An 18,216-nucleotide genomic window follows, 5' to 3' on the forward strand; every position below is an offset into this window, starting at 1 on the left:
GCAAAATTCTTCCCTCAGACACAACGGTGCAACCCCACTGACATCAATGGGCTTTCATGATGGAAATGAGACAACAGAGACTGGTCCAGGGTCTTTCATTTGCTCTCAAAATACACATGAAATGACTGACAAGGGGCAAATGGATTCTTATTTATAGAATAAAAAACAACTTCTTTGTACACTTTACAAAACGGAAAGCTTATAAGGATTTAAGTGCTCTTGCTAGCAGAGATCCTCTTCAAAAACAAAGACTTCATTTTTTCCAATGTCAAGGACACTGCTGGTGCTGTTGAAAACCTCTATGTGAAAAGGGTTTTCGTGGCCTTTTATTTTTAAAAAGAGCATTTGTGCTGATTATTGACCCACACTACAGGGTTCAATCTGTTCATGAAACATAGAGAAATACAAAAATAAGATCAAATAATTAGAGTTGGAGCCTCGCCTGTAGTTAGTGTTCTAAATAGTCAAGAGCAATGACAGAACAAGGAAAAACTATGAACTTTCACCATAAAGGATGTAAGAGAATCTCACCTATTTACAACAATGAACATTGCCTCAGTCAATGCAAACACAGAATCTTAAAATACGATCATTCCAGCCCGGCCTCTCAGTGGCCAGGTCAGTGCTATACATACCACCTGTAATCTTACCTTCACAGATGGGGAAAGAATGATAGCTGGGCCGACAGCTGTCACACTGAGGTCCATCGACCTCAAAGCGGCAGAGACATTTTCCAAGGAAATCACAGATTTCAGGGAGGGCACCAGCTGAATTACATGCACACACTACAAACGGGAAGAAAATTTTAGACGCAGCCTCTGCAGAGAGATATTCCTCTTTCCCCTTTCTAAAAACATTCCCTTCTTCTTAATCTCCACTATAAAGGGCTAGATTCTGCCATCCTTATGCTGTTGATTAGCACTAACTCTATGGATTTCAAAGTGATTATTTGTGAAGAAAGGTATTAAACGGTGTGAGTAAGCATGGAAGAATATGGCCCAAATGTCAGTGTCAAGGAAGTACCATACTCTTCTCATTCAAGGCCAGATTGGGCAGTACTTTACACTGGAAGTAGTTCGACTGTTTTTGAGATTACTTGTGAAGTAAACAGCCATGGTCTGATTTTATAATCTCGTTTTGGAATGGGGCTATTGAAATACATTTTAAAAATTCTCTATAGACTAGTACCAACACCAGTAGGTAGGTGTATTGTAAAAATATTTTAAAAAACAAACAGTTTTCTAGCCCTAATGGTAGCAGTCATAGCTTGACATATCAAAGGGGCATTGTCAAGTCAAATTAGGCCCAAAATTAAAGTTTTCTAAAACCAAGATAACAGAATTTTTTTTTTTAAACTGTCATCAATCACACATTATTAAATCCATAGTCCAACTGGAAACTGACAGAAACATCATGCATTAGACAATAGTCAATGAGTTGGAGATACCTGTATGATTTAGGGGGAAAATCTAGACCTTTTTCACTCTTTCCTTCCTATAGTCTAGGCAGAATCACTTATTAAAGTCCCAATCCTGTAAAAGGACACAACCCTTACTCCCACTGAACTCTACATAGAACAAGGATGAATTTACAGGATCAGGGTCTTATTTACTGAAAGAGAATATTGTTGCTTACTCTGACAGAAAGGGTAATGAAAATACCCTACTGCACAGGCATCACAGGAAGACCCCTGAAATCCATCTCGGCATCTGCACTCTCCTGTCTTTCCATCACAGTTGCTATCCAGCACTCCTGAGCCATAGCACTGGCAAGCTAAACAGCACATTTTGTAAAAGAGAACATTTTCTGTGTTATAGTCTTGAAGTTCACATTACACTTGGACTTTAAATGTTGGCATTTGTATATAATTTGGGCTCAGACTGTTTAAAAAAAAAAAAAAAAAAGCAAACTATGGAACTTACGCTGACATTGAAGGCCAAAAAATCCTGGTTTACAGCCATCTTCAAATATAAAAAGAAGAAAGAAAGAACTGAACAAAGCCGCAGCACAAACCCATAAAAACCCTTTACATTTTTGTGCAGCAAAGCATATCGGGGTTAGCTTTGGTTAAAAACAGTTCTATTATTCTATAATTAATACAATTATTTACATGCCACTCCCACCCAAATCCCATTTTCAAAACGTGAGCAATCATGTATTCTTCTGCCAAATGCTTTTACAATCTAAGTTGTCGGGAATACAAATTTACAATATGTATAACCATAGAGCATCTATCAAGAGACAAGTGTCTCTCTTGTGCGTCAAATTCTGATGTTATTGGCTAAAAATTGAGCAGCTACAGTTCTGTTTATTCAACGTATCACTCTTTAGTTATCACTTTTTGCTATACTTTTCATTTTAGAAATATGAACAAGAAGAATTTACTCACAGGGCTATGCAGGTTTCTGCAGACATGTTTTTTAGGTCACACATCTAATGTCATTCCTCCCAGTTGAATCAAACAAATAGGATATGATTGGCTATAAATGAACAAGCTTTTGGGTGAACACAGAGGGATCTAGCACTCTACAGATATTTTTAGGAAAACAACTAGGACCTGTTAACATGTAAATGGATTTATGTTTTTCTGAATATATGCGAAAGATTACATTAGTTCATCAGATGAAAGTTCATTTGTAAGTGCAAATATCAGAGCAACTCAGTGAATGCTACTGAATATTAAGAAAATATTACATTTTCTAGGATCTTAAAAAGGGTGATGGATTTGTTTAAATTATCAGCAGCAAAATGCACTTTAAATACTTATTAACTTGAGTCACATTTGTGGTGTTCTGTAGTGTGAAAGTATATACTTGAGTTAAGGCTTACTGCAAAGCCCCTTGAATTGAATGGAGTCTTTCCATGGATTTCAACTGGTTTTGCACTGGCCTTTAAATAAGAAACGTGGCAGTTATAAAAATAAAAAATGTTGCATTGCGAAGGGCGTCATACAGTATTTGCCAGGTGCAGGAGAGGCCAGAAGCAAAAGCAAGGTAGCCTTAAGTAAGAGATTTTTCACTGCCAGGCAGTTGACAAGCTGTTCATATATCAAAGAATCCTAAAATGGAACGATTTATGATGCTGTCAAGCAAAAAGGTCAGCTTCTTCTGCAGGTGTTTGCCTGAGGCCAGCTAAACTTATTTTACCCATCTTCCATTCAAGGGCTAGCACATTAAATTGTTTAATATAAACATGAATATTGGGTTGGGTTTCTGGTAAGAAGCCAAATACTGAAAAAGACATTGCTGCAATAGCACCAAACAGGACAACATAACAAGAACAAATATTTCTGAAACAATACAAAAAAAGAAAGAACTTGCCTATAATACCACCAGCCACAGGGTATTCTGGATTTGGAGTAGTAAAAGGATAAATAGGAATTCCTTTAAAATAAAAAATGCTATTAGGAATACTGGCTACAAATAAGATCATAGATTTCTTTCACTTAAATCATGCCATAAAACCTTTATGCTTTTTAACAAATAATATACAGTATTTATACAACTCCAGTAAACATGTTCAGTTTTTATTTTTGTTTTCAAGGACTTGACAATAGGGAACTGATAATAACAAGACTTGGAAACCTTCACCTCCATGTCCCCAATTCAAATCCAGACCAAGGCCTTCTTTTGCAGAGGGGTTTCGGATACCATTTAGTGGTTAGAGATGCTGTCTGGAAGCCCTGCAGAGCTCTAGGCTTCAGTGATACTGCTTTCAGGAGCTGCTACTAATTCTATCTTCTGTTCCTGTGCCCTACCTCTGCCCTGTTCTGAAGAGATGGAGTTAATAATGGTGCTTGCAATAACTCCTGGTTAGCAAAGGGAGACATGCCCCCAAAAGATTCTCCTCTGCCAGCTTTGATTATGGGCCTGACCCAAAGCCCATGGAAAAACTCCCATAAACTTCAGTGGGCTTTGGATCAGGCTCCATCTGAGCACCACTGTGATAGGGTATATTTGGCCCTTACAGTTCTTTGCTGGGGGTCGCATGGAAAGACTCCCATAGACTTCAGTGGGCTTTGGATCAGACTCCATCTGAGCACCACTGTGATAGGGTATATTTGGCCTTTACGGTTCTTTGCTAGGGGTCCTTCAGTCCTACTAGACCTTGCCCCAGGAAGCAGCCAGTTGAAAGGAAAAGAGCAGTGAATGTAGGTCCTCCAAGCATGCCTGAGGAGAACTCTGGCACAGCCATTTTGTAAACCACAGAGACCAGGTCCTCCATTGGCTAGAAGGACTAGTAACAGCCAATCAGACCTTGTTGGTCCAAATAAAAGGAGGTGCCAGGCCTTAGCAGTTTAAACCAGGAACTCCTGGCTAGCACCAGCAGAGCAAAGAAGGGTGTGTCTCTCTGGCAAAAGGAGTGTGATAATCAGAGTTTATAGCTGGGATTCAGCAAGAGAAGGATATGAGGACACTGGTCCTGAGATAGGGTAGAGATCAAAGGGCCTGGTAAGAAGAGGCCCAGGGAAATAACAGGGAAAGGACTGAAGATGAGCAGCATGGAACTGCTATGTGTAGGATCCCTAGGTTGAAACCTAGAGTGGCAGGTGAACCAGCTACAAGTAAAATGGTGTATAACCCAAGAAGGGGACCGTGCTTATTTGGGAACCTGAACAAAGGACTGAATTTAAAGGGCCCAGAGCCATAGTTGAAGACTCAGTAAGGGCAAAGAGACTATTTACTGGATTCTTTCCCAGGGCAGGGGTTCATTTGGACTTTTGTGACTTGGCCAGAGGGGCCAAGCCACTGAACACCTCCCAAGGTTGGCCTGCAGGAGGCAATAAGGGCAAGAAAAGAACTATGGTACCTCACCCAGCCACTCAGAGATGCTCCAATGGTGAGTGCCCTGATTCAAGAGTACTGACCCAATTAGGTAAGTGAGCTTTGGATAATCTATATTGCATTGTACTGGGAAGATTCACTGTACTGCAGAAATTAGCCTCCATCAGCATTCAATTTTTGACATTTCTTTCTCCTGTATGTGCATATAAATCCAATTTTGCAACGAACTGGAACATCACAGTGGTTAATCAAGCCCAAAGTCCCTGATCCAGGGCAACACCTACTCACCCACCAGAAACACAAATCTCCTTTGGACTAAAAACTTTTCCTAGTTCAACGCAATTCTGGTGCTGTTACATTTTTCTGCATTATATATAACTTGTTCTTGAGAGAGGCTTTTGAGATGCTCTTCTTTATTTCAACATTCATCACTCCATTTTAAAGTAACAGCCTATTTTTTTTAAAAAACAATAGATCTAGATACAGCTTAGCTGTAATTTTGAATAGGGGCAAATTCTACATACTCAGATGCTTTCATGTCACATCATTTTTAATTAATGTGTCTATTTTATTTTCATTATACACACATCCTTGCTCCAATCACCTTTTGACAATTCTTAAATATACTGCTATGAAATTACCACTCCTATAACCCCTCATTTTACCATTATTCAGAGTATCTGCAAAAACCTAGCAGTAAAAGATGTATTTAAGATCTTCACAATTTCCCACCAGAGTCTTCCCAACTTATAGGCCCTACAGCATCCCTTGAAAGTCAACAAACCAAGGCTATTTTGGACCCTGGGGAGCAAGTTCTAAAACTATAGGGCCCTCAAGGAGAATGCCTGGCAAACTGCCCACTCTCTTACAAGAGTCATGTTCCACTTCAGGTACCAATTCAGGTGAGTTAAAATACCCATTTTATAGCTAGAAAAACTGAACCACAGTAAAATGTCTTCCCTAAGGCCTTGAAACTTCTCGATGGCAGAGCAAAGATTGGAACTCAAGTTCCTGGTTTCCAGACTTGTGCTCTATCCACTCCAAAAATATCTTAAAAGAATGTCAAAATCTGGGACTGTATCTAAATCTCTGATTTCTAGCTTAACGTCTGTTCTTATCCATTTGTACAAAAGGGATAATACTTACTTGTCTCACCTGGGTATTGTGATGCTTAATTTATTAAAGTTTGTAAATATTTGAAAATATGAAATGATGGCTGTTTTCATGTAAGTGCAGTGTAATGTATAATGACTTATAACATAGATGAATACTAAAATGACTAGAAGCCTGTGAAACAGACACATCTCATTTCAATACTTACGGACACAGAATGGAAAACTATAGTATCCTTCAGCACATTGTTCACAGTTTTCACCATGGAAATTCACTTTACAATGACAGCGACCAGATCCTTCCTCACAACCATCTGAATGTTCTGGATTACAACTGCAGGCTAAATAAATAAATAAATAATAGTTAAACGCTTTCTTCAAATGAACTGATTTGTTGTTTTGCCAAAGCAACATAACATTGTAATTATAGGAGTTTCAATTGTACTTGTAAATACTTTATTTAAATACTACTACAAATTAGAATTATATATTACTTCACAGCCTCAAAGTGCTGAATAAAATTATTTAACCTTTATGATATGGGGAAAGGTAAGTATTTTTATTTATAAATCCCTTAACTCAGAGCTGTATTTTTCTGCATATCTTCCTATCCTCACTTCCAGACAATATTGGTATTTGCATGCCACTGCCTATCTTCCACCTGTGCTGAAATCTTCATTTGTCTTTGACTATTGCAAATGCCTCATATTAGGAGCCTAAGTCAATGGGACTTAATCACTTAGGTGCGTCAGCAAATTTTATCCCAAAGACACAGCCTTTGCCATAAGTGATAGGAAATAGCATTGTGAGATATAACCAAACAGAGAAGGACTTACGTATACAGCCATCAGCAGCTCCCACTGGAACGCCATAAGGATGATAGTACCCCTTTGCACATTGTTCACAATTAATACCAGCTGTGTTATGCTATGCAAAATGAAGGAAGAGAAGAATATAAGATGAGAGAAAAACAGAGTACATAAGCAAATACAGGACTGAAAGAGGGTAATTTATGTTCTTCTTAGATACATTCAGGATCAGTATGAGGGAAAAAAGTCCTAGACTGCAATAAAAAGTGCATTTAATTATTGTTCTTTACCTATCTGAACTTTTCATGACTATGAATCAGGGTAATTTCACAAAAATGTGGAATTTTTAACAATTACTAAATTTTAAGCATTGCACAAAATGCCTAAATCAACATTTTGGTAATTTAAATCAGGGAAAAAAAATATTGTCGTTTTTCATACTATCAGATTTCTTTAACTTTTCATATTGCCTTCTTATCAGGATAGATAGATAGCATGATGCTGTTGCCATCACTGGGCGGCGTCCACCGGCTCCGTTGACACCTTCCGGGAGCGGTGGGCGCTGTCCGGGGCTCTCTGCTCGGTGTCCCCTTCCGGCTCCCTTCTTTTATGCCTTTGACCCTCACGCCCCTTCCTGTTTTTACATTTGTTGTCCCCCGGAATTAGTTGTATCCTAGGTCTGGTGGCTCCTCCCCTTAGGCTGGGGGAGGGGCCTTGAACGGTGGGCGGGCTAACGCCCGCCCACCTTCCTAGTTTACAAATAGGAGCACTCTTTCATAGCCGTGCGGTCTGGCCCTGTCACAGTGCTTAAATACCTTTGAGGATCTGGTCCCAAGTGACTTGTGCCAATTATACAGAAAGCCAGGAATAGAACCTAAGTATCCCACCCCCTAGCCCTAAACCAAAGGCCATGTTTCTCAATGTTTATTGTTCCTAACAGAACTCCCTTGAATCATCTATGCTTCCATGTCAAATAAAGTATTTGTTTTCTTTAAAAAAAAAAAAAAAAAAAAAAAAATCACTATTTCAATATTGAAAGATAATTTTTGTGACTCAATTATACTCAAATTAAATTTTGCTTTCATTTGAAGTTTCTAATCTACCAGTCCAGAAATAAAATTAAAAGCACAAAATAAATTTTCTGTAAGTAGAGGAGATAGCCTTTTAAACATCTTAATGTGTTTCTACACAGACAGAAAACATAGCATGCATGAATTTGAATTACAACAAATGTATTGATCATAGGATAAAGTCTCCAGTGTATTTTATGGTATCTATGTCTTCTCTCTTTTAAAACAATATAGGGCTTATGTAAGGCGGGAACATGGAAAGCACAGTTCTCTTTTCAGCTAAATCTCCTTAACAGCAATATATTGCTTGCCACAGATATATAGACCATAGAATATATGAGGCAATGTAATCAGACTTGAAAGAAACAGAATCTAGCTATGTGTCATGCATCAGATTCTGTTAGCTCTTCACTGAGGCATGCATTTCCAACGCTTTTTCCATAACACAAATGGAAAAAGTAAAGTAAAATCCATGTGCCTTATCTATGAAGAAAATGTTATAATTAGATTTCATGGTTAACTCATTTAATTTCCACAAAATCAAATTATAGACAATTAACATCAGTTGGAGGCCTCATGGATTTAGATCAGGATTTGCTCTTTTATATACTGGAAGCAATTTAGGAAACATGATCTTTCACGAATAAAGAGCTAACAGGAAGCACCAAAATGACAAATCTTACAACATTGGTTGAACAAAGCCCTACACAGAAATATCAAGTGGAAGACAAAGATCTCTTCTTCCTCCCTTTAATAAAAAGGGCTTTACTTACTTCTGGCTGCCTTTCAGGCAATAGCTGATTTTATTTTAGCAATAAGATGGGAAAAAAATCTCAAACTATAGACATTTCCTTTCCTTGTTCCTTAATTTTTGACAGCACAACTACACTTTTTACATGCACAGCATGCATCATTTTCTTGACTCTGTGTCAATGTTGTTCTTGAATTGTGTGACTGTATTTTGGTCTCAGCAGGTGTACTTTATAAATTAGTAAACAAGTTCCAGTGGCTTGAATGAGGAAAAGAACAATGGGACGAAAGAGGGAATGTGGTTCTTTCTCTATCCATCTATTTTAGGGTTTTGTATAACTGCTCATCACTATAATATCTGAGCACCTGCAGCATAAAATAGATTGGCAAGGGTAAAGTCTCTAAACCCTTTTTAAAAGAATGCAAGTGTTATAATAAAGGGAACCAGGGGAGACCCAGCTCTCTTTCTTCAACTACAGGAGAAGGAGAGCTCCCTGCTTGGCCTTTCCCTTTTTTTCTCCACAACTCCCTCTCCTCCTTGGCTGGTAGAGTGAGAGCTCCCCTCTTCATCCAATCTGCTATAACCACTGAAGCAGGGAACTGCAGTGGTGGGTTCTTTTTAAAAGGGTGAGTGTTGTAGCAATGTGATTCCCTTTCAGGCCTCCGAGAACATGAATTACTTTCAATTACTTTTCTTCTCTGTCTGGAGCATTAGTGATGATGTCATTGTAATGGTGCTATCCAGAATGGCCATCTCAAAAGTGTCATCATCCTGGGAATAGTAGTTCTTCTATGCACACTTTCCAAGTCCCATTTATGTAAGCGTATGAGATCAAAGCACCTTATTACCTGGCAATTAATGCAGACCCCTCCACCTTCATACCACCCATAGATGTTTAAGCTGCCTTTGCGTCGATAAACATCAGGATCATAGTAGCAATCAGTAGCATGTCCATGACAGTTGCAGGCTGAGGAAGTAATATTACAAATCAGTTTTCATTATTGTGCCGTAATTCAGTAACCTATTATAAATGAAAAAAAGATGCTCAAATTTGTATACAATTTTTTTTTAAATTGGACAACAGCCTTTCACACTAGCATCAAGTTGAGTTCATCTAGACCTAAGACAGCATGTGCTACCGGGCTTGCCAAAGGGAGAATCTGTGCCCCACTCAAAAAAAAAAAAAATTATCTATCTTTCCGTAACTGCTGTTCAAGATGTGTTGCACATATCCATTCCACTGTAGGTGTCTGTGCACACCTCCTGTACAGTTGTCAGAGATTTTTTCCCTTAGCAGTACCTATTGGGGCAGCATGAGCGCCCTCTGGTGCCCTGTGTGACTGCACACAGGTATAAAGGGCAGTGCTGCTCCGACCCCCCTCAGTTTCTTCCCACTAGAAAAACTCTCAGATCAGAGTGGGGAAAGAGGCAGGTCGTGGAAAGGACATGTGCAACACATTTCAAAGAACGACAGTTACAGAAAGGTAGGTAACCGTTTTTCCTTCTTTGAGTGACCGCACACTTCCATTCCACTAAAGGTGACTCACAAGCTGTTCGAACTGGTGTTGGGCTCCGGGTCTACTTGAACAAAGACTGAAGGACTACTTATCTGAATCTGGGATCATCTCTGGATTGATGAAAGATGGCATAGTGAAAGGCAAACATACGGAGCGATGACCAGCTTGCAACCCTACAAATACCCAGAATGGGAAGCCTAGCCAGAAAGGTCACGGGAGCTGCCTGCAACCTGATCAAGTGAGCCATCACTTTATTTGGAGGTGCTGTAAGGAGCTGGTCAGGAGAACTCCATTTTGTTTTGGACTCCATTTTGGTTAAGTGGTCCTCCATCTTGGGGAACCTTCTTCATGGACTTCTCCTGCTCTTTAAGGAAAAGATTGGAAACAAAAGGTGGGGAAAAAGCTTGAGTCAGCCCAGCAACAGAGCTGCATATAAGTGCAAGAGAGATAGTTCTGGGCTGTTTGCTCTAGAGACAGCAAAGGTGCAGGTAATCTCCCAAGAAGATAGAAGAGCAGCGGTTGTGCCCAGACGGACTGGATCACCAGATCAAGAGTTCCTGATTAGTTCCTGATTCCTTACACTTGCCTGTCCTTGTTCCTTCGGTCCCAATTCCCACTGTTGACATACCTGGCCCTTGATGGTAGATGACATCACTCTTGTAGAATGAAGGCAAATGGTGATGTACTGAACCCTGTTATATTAAATGTCCATGGTTTGTGCTAAAGGTATGGGTTCTGGGTTTCATATCTGCTTCAGTCTCAACCTTTGAGTTTCAGTGTTCTAATTATACGTGCCCTAGAATAAATGTTTATCTGTTTTCCACATTTAAATATTGGCTGGTGTGTCATTTCAAAACCTGCCCCGGTGACACAGATACAGGTTGGGGTACGAACCTGAAGGAGGGGCCCTTTGTTATCTAATTAAGGGTTTTATTTTCTTAAAAGTTGCTCCAGGATAGGGTGACCTTCCTGCCTGTGGGGTAACAGTGCAACATCAGCTAATCAGTAGCATAAACTAATACAGCCAGAAATCCAGGCAGCAATCCTCTGTGTGGAGACTGGGTGGCCCTTTACTGTCTGAAATCAGAACAATGAGTTGAGAGGAAGACCTGAATGGTCTAGTCCACTCCAATAAAAAGCCAAAGCTCTAACATCTAGAGTATGGAACTTTTCCTCCCCATTGCTTGAATGGGACTCCGGAAAAAATGTTGGTAAATAAATTGCTTGATTCATGTGAAATTTGGAAACCACTTTAGACAAGAATTTAGGCTGAGGCCAAAAGAAAACCTTGTCCCTAAAGAAAATTGCATGGGAGGCTCGGATATCAAAGTTCGCAGTTCCCCTACTCTCCTGGCTATGGTTATAGCAACCAGGAAAGCTACTTTCACTGACAAGTGCAACAGAGAACAAGTTGCTAGTGGCTCAGAGTGGGGACCCATCAACTTTGCTAGTAAAAAATGTAAACTTCACTGTGAAACCAGACTATGAACCTGAGGGTACACTCTGAACAAATTCTTTAGAAACCTGATGGACATGGGATTTGAAAAAATGGAATCATTATCCACAGACAAATGGAACTTCAGGATATTATCCCACAGTTTGAAATCACATTGATCCAGCAGAGCTTGTAAGCCTCCTGTGGAATAACGTTTCATGCCAAGCAGATCTAGGTGTTTTGGTTTCCTTTCCCTTTGGAGCAGAGGCCTGGTGTCCTTGCCTCTCTCTTTTATTAGCAGCTCAACCACCAAGGAGCTGGAGGAGGCTGGCTGTAAAAGTGTTCAAATCCCTGTGACAGGGCACAATATCTCTTCTCCACTCTTTTGGCAGTGGGAGGCAGAAAAGAAATATCTTGACGGGTCATAAAATGTTGACTGGCTCCAGGATAGCCTCATTAATAGGGACAGCTACCAAAGAGAGCTGTGCAGAGGCTAAAATGTCCACGAGCCTATGTGATCTTGTACCTCTTCTGGCTCGATATCTGAAGCTGCAGCCAACCTCCTCAACAAGTCTTGATGAGCCCTAAGATCATCAGGAGCGGGACAGGTAGATTCAGCCATTACTGCCTCATCGGGTGATAGAAGAGGCTAAAGGTTGCTGAGGAGGTCCTTCCTCTAATTCTTCTACAGTGGAGTCCTGGGCACACAGCTCTGCCTGCACGGTACCGATTCTGGTACCAGGGAAAAGAAAATGGAGACCTGCCTGCAGATGCCCCCAGTGCCTTGTTGATGTTGAAAGACAGGAATGGAGCAGAGAGTTTCTGGAACATGGCAAGAAGACCCAACGAGTCCAGCAGGGCTATTGGTATGGAGGTGGAATAGGCTGCTGGGTCTTAGAATGCTGAGACTGTGGATGGTACTACGGTGAGCCGGCACCCCATTGGGCCTGCTGGTCATCCTCAGGTCAGGACACAAAGGATCCAACTTCTGAGTCCGATGAGGAGTCTTTCCTCCAATCACAGGGAGCTGAACCAGTCAGCACCAGGGAGAGAGGTTCCATCTCTGGAGAAGGGGGTATCGGCAAAATCATCGATGGCTTGCCTCTAGAAACAATCCTCTATAGGGGTACCAAAAGCGTAGAAGTGCTCAGTGCTGAGCGGTGCTCTAGAGCTGGAGCAAGGACTATAGGAGTGCGTGGCTCCAAAAACAGTACTGTGCAAGGCTCTTGAATCATGGGAGAAGCCAGTACTGACAAGTTAAACAACTCTGTGGCTGCCTCAAAAGCCTTGGCAGTCAATGACACCAGAAAGAGAGCTCCTGAGTCTGCGGTACCAACAGGTGCACCAATCCTTCAGGGGTTGGTCTCCACAGCCTCTTCTTGTGTTCCAGGTTCAGCAATACCTCCTCGCTCACAGACTGCTCCTGGAGTTGTGCCTTTTTTGAGTGCCCCTCTGAAACCTTGCAAACACTCGGCACCTTCCTCTTGGAGGGTCCTGGTACACGGTCCCTAGGAGACTTACGCAGTCTCGCCCGAGGCTCTAGGTATGCAGATTTGCCCAAGGGCTGTCAGAACAGGGGAAGCACTCCTAACAGATGCAGACATGCCTGCTACCTGTTTGGAGCAGAGGGTTCCGACAGTGGATGAAGTGCAGACCCATGAGCAGGTACCTGAGTCTGGCATCCCTGTTTAAATGGAGTTTGCTGCATCTACAAATGTGACACTTGTCACTTACATGCACCTCTCCCAGACACTTGAGGAAGCTTGGGTGTGGGTCGCTCACTGGCCTAGACCTGCTACGTGAACAACAGGCCTTGAATCCAGGAGAATGGGGCACCAGGTAAGTACCAATCATCAGCACCAATATCCCTGCACTAAAAAGATAGTTGTATTCTAAACTTAATCCTATAAGTAACTAAATTACAGATGTACTGTTCAAGACTAAAAACCAGTGCTCCAGGTACTATTTACAATAAGGAAGGGAAGATATGAAGAAACTAAGATCGCAGCTCCAGCAACAACCATCACTGGGGTTGGGGATAGCATGGCCCTTTATACCTGTATGCAGTGGCACAAGATACAAGAGGGCGCTCATGCTGCCCCAATGGGTACTGCTAAGGGAAAAGTCTCCGACACTTGTGCACAAGACATGCACACACACACCTACAGTGAATGGACATGTGCAATTACTCGAAGAAATATATATTTGTGGGTAAAATTTAGAACTTGGAGTTATGGGGATGTTTCCAGATCACCTAATCTGGGTGGGGTGTTTTTTGAAAATAAAAAATAGTCAAATATTAATTTTTTTTTTTAAGTTACAAAAATATTCACATCTGGGCTGAGGCCTGTGTAGTAAATCTTCAGTTATAACGAATGTTTGTGTATAAGCTATACATACCTGAATAACGAGGCTTACATAGAGGAACTCACATGGCCCTACGCGCAGTGATGCCAGTAGACAACTATTACCCTAGGACTATTCACTGCACAGATGTTTAAATTAAAACATCTGTCGCATTTTCTAGCAGTATGGACTCAATCCTGCTCCCATCCATGGCAAAATGCCAACTGGCTTAAATGGGAGTAGGCTCTACGTGATATAACAAAAGACCCAATTACTTCACAAAGAGTTAGGGATAGGGTGACCATGGTAAGTAACTCAGTTTCCTAGTTTACTTGTGTTTAGAATCTCAGCTATGATGTGTTTTATTCCTTGCAAGGAAAACCCTAGAAACAAGGGTTAAAGACCCTAGGCCTGCCGACATGTGCTTTGTCTTGGAATGAGTAACAGGAAAAAATCCTTAAAAAGCCTGGTACAGGTTGGAGTCCATCCCAGAAACAATGCATTCTTCCTTACCCAGTCTTGCTATCTGTTTGTATAACTAAAGGAGTGGATCTTCTGGATCATCTTCCATATCCTGATATTCCTCTTGTTTCTCATATCTGAAGGGTCTCTAGAGAGGGAATCCTTTCCCCCAGAGTGTGACATGCTTGCTGTGAAACAATCTGACTGAGTAAAGTCATGGGCCACTTTTTGCTCTGCTGACAGGAACCAGAGCTAAACATGGTATAGGCTCAGATCTGATTTACAGGCCGTGCCCAAAGAGCCTTTGTAGCTCATTTCCCAGTCCATACATGAAGTTCTTCAAGAAAACTAAACAAGATTCAGATGGAAATAGCTGGGCCAAAAGCTGCCAAAATGGCCAGGCTACCTTTGGCTGCCCTTTTCTCAGAGAAAAAGCAGGAAGGGAAAGGAAAATGTCCAAAAAAATCTCAATGTCATTAATGGCCAAAGGCTATTAGCATCCTGAGCCTGCTACTATGACTCTTACTGTAAGGTCAAGTACACCTGGGGAAATTCTGCACCACTGTGCATGCACGGAATTCATGTCCCCTGCAGATTTTTTTTTCTCCGAATATAAATTCTGCTGGAGAGGTGCTGCAGTTACACCTTTTGCCCACCTGGGGCTGCTGTGGCACCAGAAGAGGCAGCCAGCTGGCAGAGAGACTGCATTCTTCACAGCAGGGCCAGGTGAGGAGGCAGGGGATGGACAGAGCAGGTCACATGGGGCTACTAAGGGGTTTAGGAGGACTAGAGGGGGAGGGAGGGCAGACAGGAGCACAGGCTCAAGAGCTAGTGGAGGGACAGCACTGAGCCAAGGCCTGAATTGGAGGGGGGCTGCAGACACATGGGGATGGGGGATGGAGACTGCAGGGACACACAGGGGCAGATGTGCTTGACTGAATGGGAGAGGCTAGGGGTCAGCCAGCATCTGCATGGGGCAGGCTCCCCAACTCCCTAACAATTCCCCCCTTCTCCCCTCCCACCAAAAAAATCTGTTCCATACTTCTCCCACCCACATCCAACAACCCCCCAGGTTCACTTCCAGACTCCTTCCCTCTCCCGCAGCTCCTCCATTACTCCTGACTCCCCTAAGCCTTTGCACTGCTTCCCAGGGGTGCAGGAAATACGTTTCTGTACTGTAGTTTAAATGAATTGCTCAAAGTTCTGTATTAATATGCCTAGTAAGGAATCCATTTGTCAAAAAACATTTCCCGAATCTTTTTTGTTGTTTGTAGTGTTACAGACATACTTGCTGACATTTATTTTGAAATGAATTACTAAAATTGAAACTGGTGTGACTATATTCTGTTATTTTGACAAATAAAAAATGCAGAATTTTGCAAAATTTTAAAATATTGTGTGCAGAATTTTTAATTTTTTTGGCGCAGAATTCCCCCAGGAGTAGGTCAAGTTATTTGCTTTGATACAAGTAATGGCACTTTTACCAGCAGGTAGGTAAGTACCCTTCATGCATCACAATACCATTTCTTTAAGCTTTGACTATTTGCTGAAAAGTACAGCATTGTGGACTTATACAAAAGTTTGCAGGTTTTGGCAGGTCTCCCAGTTTTGCAGATACCCACTGATTTTTTTTTTCAGTAGCAGAGTCAGGAGTTTCTACAAGGGATACAGAGATTTTTGTGAAGCCTTGCAAGTTTGTTCTAACCTCCCGACCCACAGGCTAAAGGAAAGGCTGTCTGCACCTGGTGAGAACTATCCTCATTGAATAACTTAAAACAAACACACACACACACATTTTCAAGCTAAAAGGATCCCTTTTTCAGATGGAGGACGATATTAAACATTTTTGGCTCATAACCTTATGAATTATAATGTATTAATTGATCAAGTCGCAACATGCCTAATTTCTATCTACTGCTTCTATTTTTTCTGTGTCTGTCATTTTTACTGTCATAATTTTGGCAGATCATCTCTAAATTTTGATTAAAATGAAACTATTTTTATTCTCTACCTCTTCAATTATATAAACATACATCTACTTGACACTCTAACAGCGTTACAGCTTGAAGTCACAACATCTGCCTTTTGGCCTGCCACGATGATATGGGAGAAGAGAATCCTTTGTTTGCTCAAAAGAGGGGAAGACAGAGAGAGAAAATGCTATAGTCACCATAGCTACAGTTTTGATGCCACGTGGTTACAAAGAGTCTATGACAGGCAGTACAGACTCTTCAAGACCCCAAAAGGCCCTAGTGATGTTGGCTCCTCATGTCCCAGTTTTCTGGAGCTCCCCCATAGGATCTCAAGGAAAAGAAGGCTGGATATCCACATCCATTTACTAGAGGCATATGTCAAGAGACCAGCTTACTATAAAGGGTGACTGGTGATGCTCTGAAGAGAACTCTTTACTCCCGCCTATGTAGTTTTGTTTTGAGTGAGCAGATTGAAGATCCAAGAATCTTCTGAAGAGACTACATTGTGTGCTGGCACTCTTAAAATAAGGAAAACCTCTTCCCCAAAAGAGGGTTTTCCTTCTAAAGTACCTAAAATAAAGTTTATGAGAAGGATTTTTCAATTGGGATATACCACAAGTCATGCACAGTAAATAACTCTGACTCGCCTTCCAATGCAACATATTGTTTCCTCACTAAATATAAAAGTAGCAAGGATCTAAATGTGCTGTTATGACTATTTCAGTGTTCCACTGAGTGAACTTGGGTGCATCAAAATTAGACTTGTAGCATCAGGCTATGAAGCTCTATGGAAGTTTCCTTCTCCTATAATCCCCCCCCACATGTCACCGGTGTTCAAAATCTAGGGGTCAGAATCAGAGCCTTTGCTGGGCACAATTTAGATAAATGCTAATAAATATGTAAGTAGATTCAGCCATATTCCTCCAGGGTGCACGATTCTTGGCAATCCAGCTGAAAGGTGTGTGTGTGAAGGAACAGCAAGGTCTGAGGTAATGCCAGGCACCTGCAATCTCCGCTCTGCTGGGAGCTTTACAGCCAGTCAACACAGCTCTGCTATTTTGCATGAACATACATGTGCTGGAGGTACCTCCCATTTGTACATCAAAATCTGTTTGAACTGTCACCTTTAAACTAGCATCTTTTCATGCTACTCACGTTCACACTCGTTTGCACTGTCAGCAGTTGCAGGTTGCCATTGTTTCTGATTATATCCAGGGCAGCAGCGATCACAGGTTTCCCCACACGTGTTATGCTGACATTCACACTGAAACCTGGATATTCAAAAAATTCTCATTTAATTGAAATAGGATTTAAAACCATATATTTTTCTTATTTTACCCCAATTCAAAGTTTACTTCTAACATGAAAAGGGCAAGACCAAGCATAAGTTGGTCATCATGTAACACTAAACCCTTTAACAACCATCCTAGCGTTCCTCACAATAGAGTAAGTCAGTCACATGGATTTGAGCTTTTTAGCATAAATGATGTATAGAGGTCATTTGTAATTGGGTTAAATAAACACTGAATTAAGAAACCTTATCCTAGAGAAAGGTATTAAACCAGGACGATATGCCATAGTTGAAAATATATCTTATTTTAGTTCTTGATTTTAGTTCTCAAGCTTGCTGTCCTACACTATATCAAAATTGTTGTTACCATTACACAATGGACTCAATTTTTCAGTGTTTTGTTAAAAGAAATTATTAGAGCTTTATAACATATTATGATAAGGTATCCTTCCCACACTGGCTCTGAGAGAGTTGAATTAGACCAGGTGAGCCCAATCAGCCAATTAAACTGCAAACAGGGGAGATATAGGCTCTGAGGAGGGTGCTAATTAGAAAGAAGCTCACCTCTGAGGGAACAGATGGGGCGTCTATAAAGGCAGGAAGCTGGCATCAGTGTAGGAGGTGGCAGGGAGGAAGCTGCAGTCTCTATCCCTGAGGTAAGGGAGA

General features: G+C 41.2%; 1 protein-coding gene across 4 annotated transcripts in view; it reads right to left on the reverse strand.

The window, feature by feature from the left end:
• Window positions 1-18,216, reverse strand: part of LAMA3 (laminin subunit alpha 3) — a 164,520-nt gene that overhangs the window by 111,960 nt on the left and 34,344 nt on the right. For 2 of the 4 annotated variants that reach the window (XM_067546542.1, XM_067546533.1), the window contains exons 1-2: window positions 1,636-1,929; window positions 651-785 (exon numbers count right to left, since the gene is read on the reverse strand). In XM_067546542.1, coding sequence (XP_067402643.1) covers window positions 651-785; window positions 1,636-1,786 — 286 coding nt within the window. In that variant the 5' untranslated portion in view covers window positions 1,787-1,929. Of the gene's footprint in view, window positions 1-650; window positions 786-1,635; window positions 1,962-3,320; window positions 3,384-6,105; window positions 6,238-6,732; window positions 6,824-9,374; window positions 9,494-17,414; window positions 17,531-18,216 lie in introns of those variants that run through there. The other 2 variants (XM_067546559.1, XM_067546549.1) reach the window with 2 other exon arrangements.

Source organism: Emydura macquarii, unplaced genomic scaffold (assembly GCF_026122565.2).
Source record: "Emydura macquarii macquarii isolate MOO-44397 ecotype Brisbane River unplaced genomic scaffold, CSIRO-AGI_Emac_v2 contig_212, whole genome shotgun sequence".
Lineage (NCBI taxonomy): Eukaryota > Metazoa > Chordata > Testudines > Chelidae > Emydura > Emydura macquarii.